Genomic DNA, 19,511 nt, shown 5'->3' on the forward strand with positions numbered 1-19,511 from the left:
CTGACACAATGGACATGGGTTTGGGTGGACTCCGGGAGTTGGTGATGGACAGGGAGGCCTGGCGTGCTGTGGTTCATAGGATTGCAAAGAGTCGGACATGACTGACTGGCTGAACTGAACTGAACTGACACAGTCAAAGGTTTTAGCATAGTCAATGAAGCAGATGTCTTTCTTGAACTCTCTTGCTTTTTCTATGATCCAACGGATATTGGCAATTTGATCTCTGATTCCTCTGCCTTTTCTAAATCCAGCTGGAACATCTGGAAGTTCTTGGTTCACGTACTGTTGAAGCCGAGCTTGAAGAATTCTGAGCATAGTCTTGATACTGTGTTGACAAATGAGTGCAATTGTGCAGTAGTTTGAAGACTGTTTGGCATTGCCCTTCTTTGGGATTGGAATGAAACGGACTTTTTCCAGTCCTATGGCCACTGCTGAGTTTTCCAAATTTGCCAGTATATTGAGTGCACCACTTTAACAGCATCATCTTTTAAAATTTGAAATAGCTCAGCTGGAATTCCATCATCTCCACTAGTTTTGTTTGTAGTGGTGCTTCCTGAGGCCCACTTGACTTCACCCTCCAGGATGTCTGGCTCTAGGTCAGTGATCACACCATCATGGTTAGATGGGTCTTTAAGATCTGTTTTGTAGAGTTCTTCAGTATATTCTTGACACTTCTTCTTAATAATCTTGTCATTAAAGTTAATGAGATTTAATATTAATGAATCTTATGCTCCTTTCTAGAATTCTGTTGTGTCAATCTGAATGCCAGCTTCCTCATTTTGAGATATAACATTTTAATGACATATATGCTTTAACTGTTTTTAATGCTTCCTTCAGAAATGTTGCATTTGCAATTCTTTCCCTTAGAACAATCTTTCTGGATTACCTGGTATCTAGTGTCTTACCATCATTTGAGACTTTATTGACTGCTAATACTTAATATAGGTTGCTCTCCTGTTTCCCTGGTTTGCTATTTCACAGTATTAAAAACTATCAATACTTAAAAAAAAAAAACAACTGGTTTGAATATTGTCCTTTCAAGTTTTTCATCCTTAAGCAAAATTCAGGAAATGGTGTTCTAACCTTAATATATGCCTTGCACAAATATTGCTCTGTTGTTTCCCTAATGTAAAAATGAGCTGCTGCTTTTAGGAAAATAATAGGCTTGTGGTCATATCTCAAAATGCTAATAAATGGTTATTTTTCTTAAAAAGAACTATCTTCTCTGATGACATGGGAAGTATACATTAAGCATTTCTATTACGTTCCAAAGTCCTATGTCCCAAGGAAAATTATTTGTATGAGCGGAACTACCCTCTTTTTCAGGGAATGCAGTTTTTATTTGAAAGAAGGAATGACACTGAAAGATCTATAAAACTTAGTGAAACAATGAATTACATTTAAAAAATCTTAACATTAGTACAAGTGACATCCAGTGTGCAAAACAGGCTTATGAATTTTAATATAAGAGAATAGGAAATAGTGATATTGTTTCAGGTCCACTGAGAAAATAACTTTTAAAAAACTACCACTTGCGTAGCTTTAGTTTTGTATCAAAGATACACATCCACAAATAACAGAAAAGGTTATTAAAAATATTACTCCTACATTGTATGGTCCTTTCTGTTTTCATAGATTTGAATCAAAATAACGGATTCAATTCAAAAGCAAACATAAAATCCAGTGAGACAGCAAGGAAAAGACTTGCAAAAATATAATAATGAAATAACTTCCACTGTTCCCACTATAGAGTTTATTTAGAGAAATAGTTATTTTTCATATAAAAATCATGGGTATTAACATTATTCTAAATAAATTGTTAAAAAAATTTTAAACTGTTATTTCTACTATGGAAAATATCGACAGAAGTAACCACATAAACAAAATTATCCTTGGGGTCCTCACTAATTTGTAGGACTGTATAAATATCCTGACCAGAATGTTCTGAAACTATCTGACTACACAGTCGCTGGGCCAGGACTCAGGGACAGTGTGACTGCAGAGTTCTCGGTGCAGGAGAGGAGGGATCAGGGCAAAGTCCCAGATGTCCCACAAAGTACCAGATGTAGTTCTCACGGTCTCAGCGTCTCAGAGTCAAGGGCCTTGTTTGCGGCGGGGGCTGTCTGTGTTGGGATCCCTAGTCTCCTCGAGTTGCACTTTCTCTTCGCAAACTGTGTTGTGCCTTTCTGCCGGGACACTTTCTGTGGCGGCCCTAGTTCTCACTCCCATTGGGTGTCTGATTTCTAGAAGCCAATCATCGGCCCTACGGTTCCAGGTTATAAAGTTTCCACCGGTATCCACGCCCACCCCCACCCTCCACCGGGACTCGGTTTCTCCCCAGGCCCGGAGGATACCGGTCATGGGGCCGCGAACCCTCCTCCTGCTGCTCTCGGGGGTCCTGGTCCTCACCGAGACCTGGGCCGGTGAGTGCGGGGTCCGGAGGGAACGGCCTCTGCGGGAAGGGTCGAGGGGACCGCCCGGGGATCGGGGGTTTGGGGGAGGACCCCCAGGGAAGGAGCCACCCCGCCGCCCTCGCTCAGACCCGTCCTGTCCCACCTGGTCCCGTCCTGTCCCTCCCCTGCTTCCCGCCCCCTTTTCTCTCCCCCAAGAAGTCCCGGTCCTTCTCCGACCTTTTCGGTCTCGCGCTCCCCTAGCCCCCTCCCACTCCCGGCCCCATCACCTCTGACCCGGGACCCGCGCCGGGAGGAATGTCGGGCCGGGTCTCACCCCTCCTCGCCCCCAGGCTCCCACTCCCTGAACTATTTCTGCACCAGTGTGTCCCGGCCCGGCCTCGGGGAGCCCCGTTTCTTTGCCGTCGGCTACGTGGACGACACGCAGTTCGCGCGGTTCGACAGCGACGCCCCGAATCCGAGAATGGAGCCGCGGGCGCTGTGGGTGGAGCAGGAGGGGCCGGAATACTGGGAAGAGATTACACGAGATGCCAAGACAGCTCAACAGAGATTGAGGTCAGGCTTGAACACCCTGCCCGGTTTCTACAACCAGAGCGAGGCCGGTGAGCAACGCAGACCCGGGTCCAGGTCACGACCCCCATCCCCAGGGACTGGCTGGGGTCGCCCCGAATCTCTGGGTCCGAGGGTCACCCCGACATTGAGGGACCCTCACCGCTCCCCGATTCGGGAGTAGGCGGGGGCGGGGCGGGGACTTGACCCGGTTTCATCTTCAGTTTGGGTTGAATCACCGCGGGTGGTCGGGGCGGGTCAGGGTCTCACACCCTCCAGTGGGTGTTTGGCTGCGACGTGGGGCCGGGAGGGTGGGACCTCCGCGGGATCTGGCAGAACGCCTATGACGGTGCGGATTACCTCGCCCTGAATGAAGACCTGCCCCTCTGGACCGCGGCGGACACGGTGGCTCAGATAACCAAGCGCAAGTGGGAAATCTCCGGTGAGGCTGAGTTCCAACGGAACTACCTGGAGGTCAAGTGCGTGCAGTGGCTCCGCAGACGCCTGGAGAACGGGAAGGACACGCTGCTGCGCGCAGGTACGAGGGGCACCGGGCCTCCCTGATCTCCTCTCAGGCTGGAGCCGGCTTTCCACGAGGAGAGGAAAATGGGGTCCTTCTGGGAACACCGCCCCAACTTCTTGTCTGGAGAGGGGGGGATCTCCCCAGGTTTTCATATTCTGTAGAAGACAGTGACACACCAGTGGTCCCACTTCTCTGAAGGACAGTTAAAGCATTCAGTGTTTTTGGATAAGCAGAAAAGCATCCCTGAAATAACTGGCCAGTGGTGCCCTTTGACGCTGACTGCCATCTTGTGAACCATGACTTTCTCTCTCAAAGCCTGTTCTCACCCTGAGACCATCTTAGGAGGCCAGACTCCAGCTTTTCTGAGACTTTCAGCCTCCACCCAAATCAGGACCATTGCTCTGTATTTTCCCCTTACATGGAGTCTCCTATGTTGGCACTCACCCTGACTCCAGAACTTTCCAAGAACTAGGAGTTTTGCCCAGACCACAGATTCCAGGCTGGTGTCTGGTGTCTGTGCTGCTTCTTTTCAAACCCGTTATCTCACCCATTCTCAGTATGGTCACGTGGTTCTGCTTCAGTGGCCCATGGAGTGTGAATTTTCTGATTCTTCCTCTTCAGACCCTCCAAAGGCACGTGTGACTCATCACCCCATCTCTGACCGTGAGGTCACCCTGAGGTGCTGGGCCCTGGGCTTCTACCCTGAGGAGATCTCACTGACCTGGCAGCGAGACGGGGAGGACCAGACTCAGGACATGGAGCTTGTGGAGACCAGGCCTTCAGGGGATGGAACCTTCCAGAAGTGGGCAGCCCTGGTGGTGCCTTCTGGAGAGGAGCAGAGATACACGTGCCATGTGCAGCATGAGGGGCTTCAGGAGCCCCTCACACTGAGATGGGGTAAGGAGGGGGTAGGAGTGGAGATTCCTCTCAGATAAAGCAGGAACCCTTCTGGACACGTTCAGCAAGGTCAGAGGCTGAAGCCTGAAGTCTGGCCCCTTCCCTTTCTTCCACAGAACCTCCTCAGCCCTTCGTCTTCATCATGGGCATCATTGTTGGCCTGGTTCTCCTAATGTTTGCTGTGGTGACTGGAGCTGTGATTTGGAGGAAGAAGCGCTCAGGTAGAGAAAGGAGGGAGGAATCTGAGTTTTCTTATCTCACTGGCTGGGTTTCTGGCCCAATGGAAGTTTGGCTGCCTCGTTACTGGAAAGTACCCTCCACACACATGTGGAATATGAACTGATGCTAAGACTGACCCTTTTGTAAAGTACATGTGAAAATGAAAGACAAATTTTTCATCTTCATAATTCCATTTGGGAGCCTGTTTCTCAGCATTTGAAGGTCAGAAGGGAATGTGCCTGCTGAGGACAGACCTCCAGGAAGGCAGGTGGTCCAGTCCCCTCACGTCTCCTTCCTTCATGTTCCTGAGCCTATCCTGGATTTTTGGTCACAGTTCTGAAAAGTTCTTTGTTGTCCAGACTAGAGAGTTCCTCTAGAGTCTCATGACTCAGTCTGCTCCATGGTCTCTCACGTGATACTTTCTTCTCACAGGTGAAAACGGAGGGGGCTACACCCAGACTGCAAGTAAGTACAGAGGGAGTGTGATTCCTGAAACCCTTGTGCCAGTGTAGACAGGAGGCCATGGGGGGCTCACCCTCCTCAAAGTGCCTTCTCTAGATTCTCTCCTGTGGGTTCTGACCACATCCTGGTCTTGTTCTCCCCCAGGCTGTGACAGTGCCCAGGGTTCTGATGTGTCTCTCACAGTTCTTAAAGGTGAGATCCTGGAGAGTCTAGATTGGGAGAGGAGTTGGAGCAGAGGGGACACACTGGGTGGCGGGGATCTTTGAGTGGACATGTGAGCATGTGGGGGGCTGTGGAGAATGTGAGCCCTTACATGACAGACCTGAACTGGTTCCTGATTCTTTTCTCTCACAGCACAGTGAGACAGCTGCCTTGTGGGGACTGAGTGATGCTCTGTCCCACTTTGTGACGTCAGATCCCAGACTCCTCTTTCTGAAGCTGCATCTGAATGTATCTGTGCTCCTATTAGCATAAGATGAAGAGGTCGGGAGACTGCCAACCTCTTCCAATCCAAACTCTGGGATTTGAAAAGCGGTACCTAATAGTCACAGCCTTGGATCTTTTCTGAAGAGAAAATATCATTATGTGTAGAGTGCAGACTGGTGGATGTGAGAGGGAGGGGTGATCAGATCTTGTGGGGAAGGTACAGGCAGCACTGATGTCAGTGTGAATGATTAATGTACTATAGCTTCCGTGAGAGAGCAAGTGGCCTGAGTTCACATAAATAAATATAGAATACAGAGCCATCTGCACTCATCATTCCTTCATCTGATATTTGCTGTGTGCCAAATAATGATGCTCTATATTTGCATCTGGGAAACCTCAGTGAACTAACAACAGACACACTTTGTTGGCCTCGTGCCCTATGTTCTGGTGAGATGAGGCAGAGTGAGGCTATAAGTGAGGAAAGTGTCTGCCTAGAGACTGGCAAGTGCTCTCAGGAAGGTTACTGAGAGTAGAAGTGTGTGGGTACAGGGAAGGTGGCTGTTTTACTAGGGTGGTCAGTGTAGGCCTCGTTGAGGAGATGATATCGGAGTAAAGGTGTGAAGGACATGAGAGAATGTCGACTAGGATCTCTGGGGGAAGTTCTCTCCAGGCAGAGGAGACGCCAGTGCAAATGCAGGAGGGCAGGAGAGTGTATGTGATCAAGGAAGAGCCAGGAGGCAGGTGTGTGTGGAGGAACGAAGAATTGAGATGAGATCCAGTGTCTGGCCAGATCATGTGGGCCTCCAGCATATTGGAAGGTGTCTGATGTCTGTGAAAGATGTGGACTCATAAGATGGTTTGAATAGAAGATGACCTGGTGTGACTGCTCGCTAGGAGTGTCAGTCTAACTGCTGTGCAGAATCAGGAGGTGAAGGGTGAGCGATGCAGTAGAGGAGCCTGTAGGATTAGTGTGGGGTCCAGGTGGGGATGCTGGTGCTCCCCTGGACCCTCATTAAATCTAGACAGTCGGGAGTAGAGCCTGAGAATCTGCATTTGTAATAAGGTTGATGCTGATGCTGCTGGTCTCCAGGTCACACTTTTAGTAGCAACAAAGTACATAGACCAGGATTCCCACATGCTGTGTATCAGCCTCGCACACAGAGGTTGCTAAATAAGCAATCCCTTGGTCTTGTCCTAATACTCTGAGAAGGTGGTTCTGGGGAGAGGCTGAGCATTTCGGAAAAGCCCCACAAGCAATTCTGACGATCAGCCAATTTGGGAATCCTGAGGTATATGAGAGTGAGTGGCCAGAGAGGGGCCTTAAATCCACATTTAAAAGTGGTTTTTTTCTTCAGAAAGAAAAGGGAATTTATATTGACAATTCATATTGTCAATTATGAGGTGTGATGTTGAGAAATAATGTTGTTCTTATTCCACCTGAAGACTTAGGCAGTGGTTCAGAGTTCAGCGTAATGAAATCCTTGCTCTCTGAAACTATTCTCCAAGTTGAGTTCTCCTCATTCATTCTTGGAGCTAACAATGGGATCCAAATTAAGTTAGACATACACTACTATATATATGTATGGCTCCATGGGAACAGGACCCACAGTGTCCACTCCAGGCCAGATCCCACAAAGGAACTTTCGCCCCTGCTGGGGCACAGTGTCACTGTTCACACAGTGAGCCCCTCAATCTGGACGTGGACCCCACGCTGAGGATGGCTATCACTGAGGCTCCTGACAACTGGGTGTGGTGTGACTCCCACTCTCGACAACCCTGTCAGATGCATCCTGCATAGTTCCAGCTTCTCTGTGTCTCAACGGCCTGAGTAGAGTCTGACATGTGGTCACCTGAGTGCTGGGACCTCAGCTTCATGCTGTGTGCTCTGGCAAGAATATTTGGGAAAGTGGGTTTTCTTCTTTAATGGAATAAGGTGGTCTCTGCCTCCTACCAAGATTCAGTTTGGAATTTTCCTAATCTGGAAATGCTCCTAATCAGGTGAGGGGGAGAGAGGGATGGACAAGAATGTCAAATTTCAATTGTTAGAGCAAAGATCTGGAAGTGGAACTTGATCTGGTACAATGTAGGCCCTCGGGTTTGACTGAAAGAACAAGTGACTAATAAGTGACATCCAGGGTAGAGATCTGCTTGCTTACTTGTTTGTTTTGTTTTGTTTTCATTGGAGTGTAATTGACTTACAATGCTGTGTCACTTTCTGCTGGACAGTACAGTGAATCAGCTATAAATATATTCAGGCTTTTTTAGATTCTTTCCCCATATACACCATTAGAGAGTGCTGGGTAAAGCTCCCTGTACAATGCAGTATCCACAGCACTTTAAAGTGCTGCCCAGGTGGTGGTGGAGGGAGATCCTAGGAGGATGGCTCTACTCCAGATGCTGAAGAATCCAGACCAGGTGGGAGCATGTCAGAAGGGTCCAGGACAACATTTCCAAAAAAGGAAAAACTGATGGAATATCCAAAGTATCCATACTTCGTGAAAGAGTCATGCAAACAGAGCAGTCATTAGAGCTGAATTCATGAGAGCTTCATAGAACATAATCAACAAAAACAAATCCTCATCAAGAGGCTCTTTAGTTCTTCATTTCTGCCATTAAAGTGGGATCATCTCCTTTTCTGAGGTTGTTATTTATTTCTCCTGGCACTTTTGATTCCAACTTGTGATTCATCCAGCCAGGTGTTTTGCCTGATGTATTCTGCATGTAGTTAAATAAGCAGGGTGACAATGTACAGCCTTATTATACTCCTTTCCCAATTTTAAACGAGTCCGTAGTTCCATGTCTGGTTCTACCTGTTGCTTATCGACCTGCAGACAGGTTTTCAGTAGACAAGTAAGATGGTCTGGTATTCCCATCTCTTGAAGACTATTCCACAGTTTGTTGTGATCCACACAGTCAAAGGCTTTAGCATAGTCAATGAAGCAGAAGTAGATGTTTTTGTGGAATTCCCTTGCTTTCTCTGTGATCCAACAAATGCTGGCAATATGATCTCTGGTTCCTCTGCCTTCTCTAAACCCAGCTTGTACATCTGGAAGTTCTCAGTTCACATACTGCTGACTCCTAGCTTGAAGAATTTTGAGCATAATTTTGCCAGCATGTGAAATGAGTACAATTGTACAGCAGTTTAAATATTGTTTGGCATTGCTCTTCTTAGGGATTGGAATGAAAACTGACCTTTTCCAGTCCTTTGGATCGCTTCATTTCCTCATATGTAGAAAAGCATTAAATCCTTTCATGGTGAGATCAGCTCCTTGTGACTAGCAGAAAATCTTGGGAAGATATGTACTTGATTGCACTGAACTCCCCCTTTACCAAAATCATATATACTGACCTTCCCTCCCTACCTCTTTGGAGCTGTTTCTCAGAGCTATCTGAGGTGCTGTCTCCCAGGCTGCAGTCCTCATTTTGCCCCAAATAAAACTTAACTCACAAGTCTTTAGTTGAACATCTTTTTAGTTGACCTGTGTATTAGTCATGGAAAAGAAAAAGCTGAATGAACTAAGTATGATCAATCTATAAATAAAGTGGGAAACTGAAGGAATGGGAAGACTGAAAGAAAGCAATGACTTAACTATTGCATCAGCCCCTGTGTGATGCGACAGACAGTGGCTGTGACAGAAAAATCAAGCAGTGGTTCTAATAAGGCATCGTGTTTAGAGATTTGGAAATAAAAGCCAAAAGAATCAGCTAAACATTATTCAAAGTGGTCTGCTTTCCTATGAGAAAGCAGAAATTGAGAAGAATCAGGATTATAATAAGAGTCTGTATCATGAGAAATCATGCACAGATATTTGACTTCTTAATTTACAGCCAGTGGTGCCTTTGATGAAATAATCACACAAGAAAATGAATGAGGATGAAAGTTTATGCTTAATGAAAGCTGAGTACAACAAATGACACTTGAGAGTTTACTAAAATGCAAAACTACTCGAATGGAAACATGCATGCACAACTGCGTGAATGACATTAACCTTGAATAAAACCATGAAAGAATATATCATCCCATTTGGATAAACAGATATGGAATGAGTTCTCTATTCCCATTACCTTACTGTGCATCGTGTGCACCAGGCAGGGAGGGAACAGGCCTTGACTAGGAGAGCCCTTCGTCACCCTCTTGCTTCCAGTCCAGTCCTGCTGCAGAAAGTGCTCCTGTCATCTGTCTCGGGTCTGTGGGAGGTGCCCCTTAGAACACGCTGCCACAAATGCTTTACCTGGGTGAGGCTAAGGTGGTCCTGACCAAGGAGAGTATCGCTCACCTGTGTGTCCCCTGACCAGAAGTCAGGAACGACTGAGGGTCCGATGGAGAAGTCTCACCTCCCGTCTGCCCTGTGGAAATCAGCCTGAGCTCATGGAGGGAGATGCTGCCCAGCCCTCCATGTTCTGGGCTCCTTTATTCTCTCAGCTCAGGACACTCATCCTCAACAGTAACCATGTCAAATATATTATCGGTTTTAATCATCCCAACCATAACAAACTAAATACTAGTTTTCTCATTTCATAGATGAACAAATGGAGACCTCAAGAAGAAATGTGTTCTACTATAAATCAACTACCTTCAAAAATAATAATAATAAAACAAAAAATACATCTATATGGAATCTAGAAAAATGGTACTGATGAATTATTTACAGAGCAGGAATAGAGACGCAGACGTGGAGAATTGACTTGTGAGGGAAGGAGAGGGTGGGATGAATTGAGAGTAGCATTGAAACATACACATCACTGAGTGTAAAAAGCTACTGGGATAAATAGACATGGAATGAGTTCTCTATTCCCATTAGCTTACTGTGCATCGTGTGCACCAGTAGGGAGGGAACAGGACCTGACTAGGTACTCAGCCTGGTGCTCAGTGACCTAGAGGGGTGGGATGGGGAAGGTGGGAGGGAAGTTCCAGAGGGAGGAGATACATGTAGACTTAGGGCTGATTCACAGTGCTGCGTGGCAGAAACCGATACATTATAATGCAAGTATTCTCCAGTTACAAATAAAATATACAATAAAAACAATTTTAAAATAATAAAATTAATAACACACATAAAAGAAAAAGTGCTATTAAGACCAGAACCAGGAACTGAATTGAGGCCTCCTGGCTGCAGATTCTAAGCTTCCCCTGTTAAACTGAGGAGCTGAGTCTGACACGAGGACTGGAATCCTGGGTGTGTGAGGCCATTATGATCAGTTGGCTCAGTCTGGAATTGATCCCGATCTTGTAGGCTAATAGGCTCTGGGGAAAAAGAAAAACCAATAAATAACTGACCAACTGGTTGCAGAATAATGCTTTTCATTCCCTCAGAGATTCTCCTTCAGTTGCTTCAAAGTCAGATTCTGCCTTCCTCTGAGGGAAGAACACACCTGTTCTTTTTTTGCCTCCTTTTCCCAGCTCTTGCTGAACTCCTCCCCTGGCTCCACCAACATCATCACCTGTCCCTGCTGCCACCACCCTCCACAACAGGGACAGAAGTTGCAGGACACAAGGACAAGATCCAGGAGTGAAAACCCAAGGCCTTTCCGCCTTGAACCCAGATCCATTCTCTAACACAATGCGAGGCTCCCTCACAGACAGGACCCAGCTCCATGTTCCTCCAGCCCGGGAGTGGACACACACACAGCTCCTTTCTCTCCTCAGTTCTTGGCCTCCTCACCCGCACAAGCACCTGCTCCACTGCCCGGCTCCGCCTCAACCCTGATCTCCACCTTCTGCAGCCCCCCTACCCCTCATCCCCAGCCCTGAGCCAGCAGCTCCGAACTGGAAAGCCCATCCGGAGGCCCAGGGGACAGCAGCCCTGTCTAGAAACACTGGGCTGCCGCGGACTCTCCCCATGAACGGACCCTGGAGCACCCCTGTCCTCGCCCCAACCCTCACTCTCTGCCCAGGCTTCTAGGCTGCACTTGGCCTTTCCTGCTCCTTCCTGGGAATCCCAGCTCCACTCCAAGTGCTGGGCTGGGCTGAGGCAGAGCAGGCCCTCCTGCCTTGCTCAGCCAGGGAGTCAACCAGGACCCACCCTCACTACCTGCAGGGGATCTGCTTTTCAATGTGGATTGGGGTTCTTGAGAATTTCCCCAGAATGAGGCTGTACCTGGCCCCCTCTGCACCCTGGGACTGCCATCCCACCCTCCACCTCCCAGCAGGAGCGCCCCATTTGAATTCCTGTTTCATTTAATATGCATGGACATCCTATGAAGGTTTGCCACTTGAAATCATAAACAGTTTTATTGAACACTAAAAACTTCAAAAGTGATTTTGAGAAATTAGCGCATGATTTTCACAGTTTTCCAGGCAAATGCCCCAATACATACAAGACAAACATTTATGCCCCAGAAGAACCAGAATTGATGTTCCCCGGAGAAGAGCAGGAGAAACTACAGATCTGCTGGGTCCCTGCTCTGGGTGCTACAGGGACAGAGTCTGCTGCTGTGAGAACTAACCACCCCTGTATGCCCAGGCCGAAGGCCGACTGATAAGGGAATTAGGTTTGGGGATAAGAAACCAAGCCCCCAACAAGGCAACTGACACAGAAGAGGTGGCCTCGACAGAAGCCGAGTCTCTGCCATTTTTTTACTGTTCCACGTTCTGCCTTTGCGCTTTGCCACACACAAAGCTCTGCTTCTCTTTTCCTCTCCCCTCAACCCAATCTATGATGGGGAAATCAAAGTGACCATCCCTTCCTCCAAATCGACAAGGCAGTGACCACCACGAGCAAGGGAACTGACTCAGGGGGCAGGGTGAGGCCACGGAGCGCAGACCCAGGGCCCTGCTCTAAAGAGCCCTTGGACTGTGTCCCAAGGGGCTAGGTAGGAAAAACCTGGAGATAGGATAAAATCAGTGACCCCAGTTGCCTGAGGATCGACTGGTCTCCTCTCCTCAAATGGTCAAGGGATATCTACTAGTCCTTCATATTATGGGGAAAAAGAGCCCAGCTGGCATGGGGGCACTTGATGGGAACTTGCGAAAGGTGCAAGCTGGGAGTGATCCAGCAGACACTCAACTCAGAAGATAGTTCATGGAGGAGGAATTTGAGAGGCTGCCAGACATCTCTAAGTGGGGCCTGGCAAGGGCACATCACATGCAGGGCTCTGACCATCCACTGACCCCTAGTTTGAGCCTTATGATTCTTTCACTTGGATTCTTAATAATGACTGAAAATCCGGGGGGAGAAATGCAGACAGGCACTTCGGTCATCACCTTTCCTCTGAATTCCTCTTCAGGTTTTTATCCCCTCCTCACCAGGTACAGACACTTTACTAAAGGTTCTCTCTGGTTCCTGGATCACCTAGACCCTCCCAACCAGCACATAATCCAAAACATGCTCCCCAGACAAGCCCCAGTGAGCCTGACAGAAAACAAAGAGAGCAGAGAACAGAGCAGGGAACCAAAATCCTCATCGCTGCCGAATCTCACGCAGAGCAACCCCTGCCCAGATTTCTCACCTGGCCTCCCTGTAGCTGATACTGTCTTCCTCTTCTTAATATAACAATAGACACAAAATCCGATGATCAAAACAACGGCAACACGAACGCTCACAATCCACCGTGATCTCTGGTGCACCAGGGTGTTTCCTGAAAAAGGACCTTATTATATACAACCCGGGCATCCCAGAGCCACAACCTGCTCTCCTCTCCCTGACCCTGGCCTCTGACCCTCCCAGGCCCCCTCCAGGCTCACCCAAGGGTGCAAGGTGTGTACTGTGATTCCCATTGTGTTCAACAAGGCACTTGACCCGCTGCTCCTCTCCTTGGGGAACTGTTATGGTTTCCCAGGTGTAGTAGGTCCCGTTCCCATCAGTCTGGACACCCCCAGACTCCAGGATGTCTCGGCTCATGGGTTCCTCATCTCGAAACCAGGCCACTGAGATATTCCGGGGAAAGAAGCCAAAAGCTCTGCATGTGAGGTGGACCATGCCCTCTGAGTCCTGGCTGCGGGTCACATTCACGGCTGGCGGCACTGTGGGGAGAAAGCACAGAGCCAGTGAGGCCCGCGGCCAAGCCCTGCTCCCTCGAAGGAGGACGGGGCGCACAGGGCTGCTCCTCCTCACTGTCACCTCTGGCTGAGCCCTCTTCCCCCCAGGCCTGCTCCAAGTCTGTTCTGCACCCTGGGGCCCAAGTCCTCTGGCGGGGAAGAGGAGGGGTGGGATGGGCCTCACTCTCTTGGATCCACTGTTGATGCTGGGGAGGGGGCTGTGAAGGGTGGGCTCCTGGGAACTAGAGGGAATTTTCTGAATCAGGCAGGCTGGGAGCCAGGGGCCCATTCCCATCTAAGGGCCTCCTCTGCTGCCTGACACCCACCTCCCCTCGTACAGTTTCTGCCAGAGGACCCGCTGCTCCCCTGGACGAATGTCACAGGGGCAGTTCACTCCCCCCAACCGACCCATCTTTCTACAGTGGATTTAACAGAACAGGAAAGAAACCCCAGGACACCACGCCAACAGAGCACATACACACCCAGAGGACAGGGAAGGGCTCCGTGGGCAAGTTGGGATGGTAGGCTTCAAGATCGGGGCAGAGGAAGGGCCTGGCCCAGGGTCAGTACCTGTCCTCTCCATGAAGCCCGTCCAGGATTCCAGATAGCCCCGCAGTCTTCCACAAAGTTCTCCCTGCATGTGCGCCCGGTAATGCTTGCTTAGAAAGCCACGTGTGTCCCAGGACTTCTCCATTTCCATGACCAAGGTCCGAGCCGAGGACTGGGGCAGGGCACATCCGTGGGCCTCCTGGTAACAGGAGAGGAGGAGCTCCCCATCGAAGTGGAGAAGCCGGAAGCCCCGGGGGTGGCTGTCTTCACGGATCTCACAGCCCACGGTCTCCTGGAGGGAATGTAAGCCTGCCCCATCCCCACCGCCCCGAGCAGTGACTCCTCTGGTCCCGAGGGCCTCTGTTCTCCCACCCAAGCGAGAAAGTCCAGATAGAGGGCTCCCCCCTGCTCCCCTCCATGTCTTCCCTGTGCTGCTGAACTCACAGACCCCAATTCCTCACCCCCACCCCCATCCCCAAATTCAGAGGAAAGAGGCCCGTGCTCTGGGCTGCAGACCCTCCTAGAAAATGGCCCACAGCACTCTTGCCCCCTCTGCCCTCTCACCTCTTTTCTCCTCCTGCAGGGACAGGATTTCTGCTAGAAGTTTTCTGAGCTCCATCCATGTCTCTTTCAAGTCCTTGGACACCGTCTCCCACGTCTCTGCTCCCAGCCTTTCAGCCCACTGTCCCCAGAGCTCTGCCCTGCCTTTCTTGTGATCATAGTTCAAGAAGTTCTGACCATCCAGGTATCCCATAGCAAAAAACCTGGACTGCACAAAGCCATCCCGGGACAGCACCGTAGTGTTGTAAGAAAGCCTGTGGGATCCTGGGGAAGGAGGAACCACAGATGAAGCTGCTTTGTGGGAGACAAGTGCACATCAGATGTTTAACAGACAAGTTCTGTGTCCTGACCTGCTCCAGGTGCTGAGGATGGAGAACATGCATCTGTTCAAGGGACCAGAATGAGGATTTCCATACAGGAAAAGTGGGAAAGAGAAGGAGGGAGAGGGGAATGGAGGAGCAGAGGGAGAGGGTGGAGATGGACACACATGTAGGACAAGTGCCAGGGCAGGGAGGCGTCGGCTCCCTAAGGGTCCAGGCAGGAGGGCAAGGGGAGAGGCAGGAAGAGGGAGAGGGGAGGTGGAGTCGGAGGGAGGGAAGGGCAGTGTCAGACCCAGGACCAGAGGGATCCCTGGTCAGAGGGGGGGTCAGGTGAGATGGAGAGCTGCCGCCCCTGTTGCAGGCTCATCATGGACAAGGCGGGCTCCAGGGAGGCTGAGGCAGGAGGGAGAGGGGCCTGAGGGGCTGGGCTGTGGCCCCAAGAGAGATGAAGGTGGCCAGTAAGCTGGGGGAGGTGAAGGAGTGGGTCTGGGCCCAGAGTGCAAAGAGGCCTGGTGAGGCCCCGGGTGGGGGGTGTCCCCTGGGAGGAGTCAGTCCATGTGCACAAGGGTCATGGAGAATTAGGAGTAGGGTGGCAAGAGAAGATAGAACTGAAGGCCAAGGTGCACACTGGGAAGCACCTACGTGGTGGGAGGGGTTGGAGGGAGTGACGTCACACCTCTACAGAGGGTCAGGGTCAGGCATCCAGCAAGCAGGGGTGGGGGCCTGGGAGAAGACTCCCTGTAGGAAAGGCCTGCTGACCTAGCGGCATAAACAAGGATTTTGGATACAAGACTGAGATAGAGCCCACGGGGGTCGTGGAACCAAAGAGAGGGTGATGAAGGCTAAGGAGGTGGGCAGTGGACCAAGGGCAGTATTCCTACTGTGGGGGAGGGGAAGAGACTGCAGAGGAGATGTGGTGAGGGCTTGGGATTGAGGGGCAAGGGATGAGCATGGCTCAGGGGTGACCCCCCCCCCCATCTTGGGTTAAGGTAAAGACAGAAGAGGAGGGACGCCCTGGGTGAGGGAGAGTGAGGGTAAGGTGGAGATTCTGGGCCCCAGGGGGCCTGTGATTGATGAGAACTTGGTGAGGGTCCAAGGCACTCGGACAAGGCTGGGAGCAGGGCAAGGTGCCATGAGGGGAGCTGCAGAGGGACTGGGGCAAGTGTAGTCCAGCACCTGTGGCCTGGAGAGTGGAGGAATCCAGAGGGTGAGGTTTAGGATGCAGGAGTGGGGCAGGGGCCATGTTGGGTGAAAGGCCCCCCTTGGACGAGGGCCAAGAGCAGGTGGTTTCACGGGGGCAGAGGTAGGAGGATGGGTGTCAAGTGGGGGACAGGTCCTCCTCCCAGGGGCTGGGCTCTGTGCTCAAGGCCCAGGGATCATTGGCAGGAGAGCTCCCCCTGGTGATGATAATAGGGCATCACCTATTTGGAGGGGAAAATCCAAGTCATCCCAGGAAAAGTAAGGTTAGTGAAAGCTGAAGGCAGGTAGAAGCCTTGAGGTGACCGATCCTCGCAGGAAAAGACCCATGAGGGGAGGGGAGGGCCCTGTAGCGGGAAAAGGGATGAGGGTGGGGACGCCCTAGGAAGAGATCGGAGAACGGTAGAGGGGAGGGGGCAGCACGGAGAGGGGAGCGCAAATCCTGAGGGGGCTCGAGGGCCAGCGAGCGAGGTGGTAAGGAGACATTCAGTTGTGGGACCACAGGCACAGCGGAAAATTAGAGCTCACGTTAGTGGGGGGGGGGGGGGGGTAAGGGGGGAGGGGAGGGGAGGGGAGAGCATTGAAATCCAGGAAGAATCCTTTGGTCCCAAAGCCCGCAGACCTAACCTCCGTCAGCGATTCAGGAGCCGCCACAGTGCCCATAGCAGTAAGAAGAGTGTGGATCGAGCTTGCCCCTTCCCAGAGGCCCGGTCACTAGAAGAAGCGCCCTAACTCTCGGGGCTGAGGACCTTTAACGCCGCCTGCCTGGAAACTCCTTGTTTCCAGCGGCCAGAAAAAAGAGACGGCAGAGCTAAGAATAGGAGAGGACAACTTTCAGGGGCCGAAGAGGGCGCCCCACAGACGGCTAAGAAGTGATCGCCTGAGCCTGAGACCTGGAAGAAACTTGGGCGCCATTCAAGAGAGCAGCGGGGCGGGGAGGTGAGGGGGGGGGGAGTGAGGCGGGGGGGGGGGGGCAGCGACAAGGAGCGGGGGGGGGACCAGGCTGCCTTGTCAATTAGGGGAATCTGAGGACTGAGACATGTGATGAGGAGGAAACCCGGGGAAGGCAGGTAGGGCAGGGAGAGCAGAGGCTAGGAACTGGAAAGAGACTGAAAAGCGGGATGCAGTGCTCGCCACACACCGAGTGAAGTTCCCGGCCGCTCCTTGACCTTACACCCCCCCCACCCCGGCCCTCACCTTCCTCCCACCCCCACCAACTCCTCTATTCGCCCAACCCCCGCCGCAGTTGAGACGGTGCCCGCGACGCTCACCGAATCCCATCGAATACTAACCACACGGACCCCTGAAACCACCCCGGGCTCCGTCCGGACTGAGACCTCAATGAACCCCACTCACCGGCGGCGGTACCCGGGAGCACAAAAAAGGCAGCGCCGGCTAGAAACGGCCAGAAAAGAGAGAGTCCCATGGCCCAGATCATGTCTCCCTGCCAGAGGCTCCGGGACCGCACGAAAGCTACGGATCCGAGGAAGCGCGGCGGGGAACTGAGCTGTGATGAAGTCGGACCCGCAATTCCATTCACCTGCCGTGGCCCCGGCAGCCCGCCCGCGGTCCCGCCACGGCCACGGCCCCGCCCCCGGCCCCGCCCCCGGCCCGGCCTCGCCCCGCCCCGGCCTTCTGCTAGGTTAGCCGATCTCCTTCCGCTTCTCAGTTCAGTTCAGTGGCTCAGTCATGTCCTACTCTTTGCGACCCCATGGACGGCAGCACGCCAGGCCTCCCTGTCCATCACCAACTCCCGGAGTTTACCCAAACTCATGTCCATTGAGTAGTGATGCCATCCAACCATCTCAGCCTCTGTCGTCCCCTTCTCCTCGTGCCTTCACTCTTTCCCAGCATCAGGGTCTTTTCAAATGAGTCAGCTTTCCGCATCAGGTGGCCAAAGTTTTGGAGTTTCAGCTTCAATATCAGTCCTTCCAACCCAGGACTGATCTCCTTTAGGACGGACTGGTTGGATCTCCTTGCAGTCCAAGGGACTCTCAAGAGTCTTCTCTAACACCACAGTTGAAAAACATCAATTCTTCTGGGCTCAGTTTTCTTTATAGTCCAACTCGAATCCATACATGACTACTGGAAAAATCATAGCCTTGACTAGACGGACCTTTGTTGGCAAAGTAATGTCTCTGCTTTTTAATATGCTACCTAGGTTGGTCATAACTTTCCTTCCAAGGAGTAAGCGTCTTTTAATTTCATGGCTGCAGTCACCATCTGCAGTGATTTTAAAAGCCTGAAGGCTAGAAAAGCCAGGGAGGTGAGACGGAGGGTGAGCTTTAGAGACACCTCAACGTTTCCAGCCATTTGGGGCTCTTCCTTTAGACACAACTTCTCTTCCAACCCAACCCACCTCCACCTCCCTCCACCTCGCACAGCAGAGTTACTGGCAACAGTTTATTTACTGAGACCAGCCAGGGTCTTCCCTGGTGGTCCAGTGGTTAAGAATCTGCCTGCCAGAACAGGGGACACGGGATCCATACCTGGTCTGGGAAGATCCCACATGCCTCAGGGAAACTAAGCCTGTGAACAGCAATTCAACCCTTGAGCCGCAACCACTGAAGCCAGGGTGCTCTAGAACTCCTGCTCCACAAGGCAAAGGCACCTTGAATGAGAAGCCTGTTCAGCCCAACTAGAGAACCTCTGCAAGGAAAGAAAGTCCCAGCCAAGCACGGAACAGACCAGGCACCACAAGGAAGAATCACTGCTGCTGAGAAAACAAACAAAAAGTCTGCTGAGACCAGATTTGCAGATTCCAGCAACTCTGCCTCTCAGAAGTCACTACCCTGGATGAATGACTCAGAGTCTAAACCCTTCTCTCTCTCTTCTTTCATTTTTTAAAAAATTTATTTTTAATTGGAGGACACCTGCTTTACAATGGTTGGTTTCTGCTGTACAACAACATGAATCAGACATAAATATACAAACATCCCCTCCCTCTAATCTCCTTCTCCTCCTCCAACTGACTGCTACATGTCTTCTGGTGGCCTCATCCTATAAGTATCCGCATTCTCCCAAGGAGACTCTTGGTTCAGCCCCTGGGGAATCACAGGGTCAGTGAGATGACTCCCCATGATCCACTCCAACACTAGCCTCTCCAGATTCCCTTTCCAACCTGCCTCAGGATGTCTGCACCTCTGGGCCCATCCTCCCCTCAAACCCAACAGGTCTACAAGCAAACTCCACACACCAGCCTCTCCTAGATCTCTTTAAGCATCACCAGCTTGGTCCCTTCTGACCCCCATCCCCCTGGCTCTCATGGATTCACAGTCAGCTCCTCCAACCCCTTTTCAATCCCACAGCGGCTACCTTAGTCCAAGTTTTCATCTACCTCAGCCTAGAGAACCGCAAAGCCTTCCTAAACACAGGTCTGTTCCCATTTATAACTGTAAGGCCACAGCCATCCACAGCTG

At 50.9% G+C, this 19,511-nt stretch overlaps 2 protein-coding genes across 12 annotated transcripts in view; one reads left to right on the top strand and one right to left on the bottom strand.

Annotated features, from left to right (window-relative positions):
• LOC122429593 (BOLA class I histocompatibility antigen, alpha chain BL3-7-like) overlaps positions 1-19,511 on the top strand; it is a 425,948-nt gene that overhangs the window by 143,893 nt on the left and 262,544 nt on the right. For 3 of the 11 annotated variants that reach the window (XM_043450060.1, XM_043450057.1, XM_043450056.1), the window contains exons 1-6: positions 2,277-2,423; positions 2,744-3,013; positions 3,223-3,498; positions 4,105-4,380; positions 4,497-4,601; positions 5,032-5,064. The exons of 4 other annotated variants lie outside the window; for them this stretch is intronic. In XM_043450060.1, coding sequence (XP_043305995.1) covers positions 2,360-2,423; positions 2,744-3,013; positions 3,223-3,498; positions 4,105-4,380; positions 4,497-4,601; positions 5,032-5,064 — 1,024 coding nt within the window. In that variant the 5' untranslated portion in view covers positions 2,277-2,359. Of the gene's footprint in view, positions 1-2,276; positions 2,424-2,743; positions 3,014-3,222; positions 3,499-4,104; positions 4,381-4,496; positions 4,602-5,031; positions 5,065-5,205; positions 5,365-5,418; positions 7,738-19,511 lie in introns of those variants that run through there. 4 more of the 11 variants (XM_043450058.1, XM_043450042.1, XM_043450055.1 and 1 more) reach the window with 4 other exon arrangements.
• LOC122429597 (MHC class I polypeptide-related sequence B-like) lies at positions 9,353-17,561 on the bottom strand. Its single transcript, XM_043450067.1, has 6 exons — positions 17,449-17,561; positions 14,579-14,839; positions 14,036-14,323; positions 13,172-13,450; positions 12,937-13,065; positions 9,353-10,732 (listed from the first exon to the last, which is right to left on the bottom strand). The coding sequence occupies exons 1-6, from the start codon at positions 17,528-17,530 to the stop codon at positions 10,608-10,610; spliced, it is 1,164 nt and encodes a 387-aa protein (XP_043306002.1). The 5' UTR covers positions 17,531-17,561; the 3' UTR covers positions 9,353-10,607.

This window comes from Cervus canadensis, chromosome 28 (assembly GCF_019320065.1).
Source record: "Cervus canadensis isolate Bull #8, Minnesota chromosome 28, ASM1932006v1, whole genome shotgun sequence".
Lineage (NCBI taxonomy): Eukaryota > Metazoa > Chordata > Mammalia > Artiodactyla > Cervidae > Cervus > Cervus canadensis.

What these genes read in the sequence shown, in the direction of transcription:
- LOC122429597 (XM_043450067.1), bottom strand. Translation starts at nt 17,530, where the DNA reads ATGATCTGGGCCATGGGACTCTCTCTTTTCTGGCCGTTTCTAGCCGGC. An exon ending in TACACACCTTGCACCCTTGG is followed by an intron (nt 13,066 to 13,171) that starts GTGAGCCTGGAG and finishes GTCCTTTTTCAG; the next exon opens with GAAACACCCTGGTGCACCAG. An exon ending in ATCAGCTACAGGGAGGCCAG is followed by an intron (nt 10,733 to 12,936) that starts GTGAGAAATCTG and finishes CTTTTTCCCCAG; the next exon opens with AGCCTATTAGCCTACAAGAT.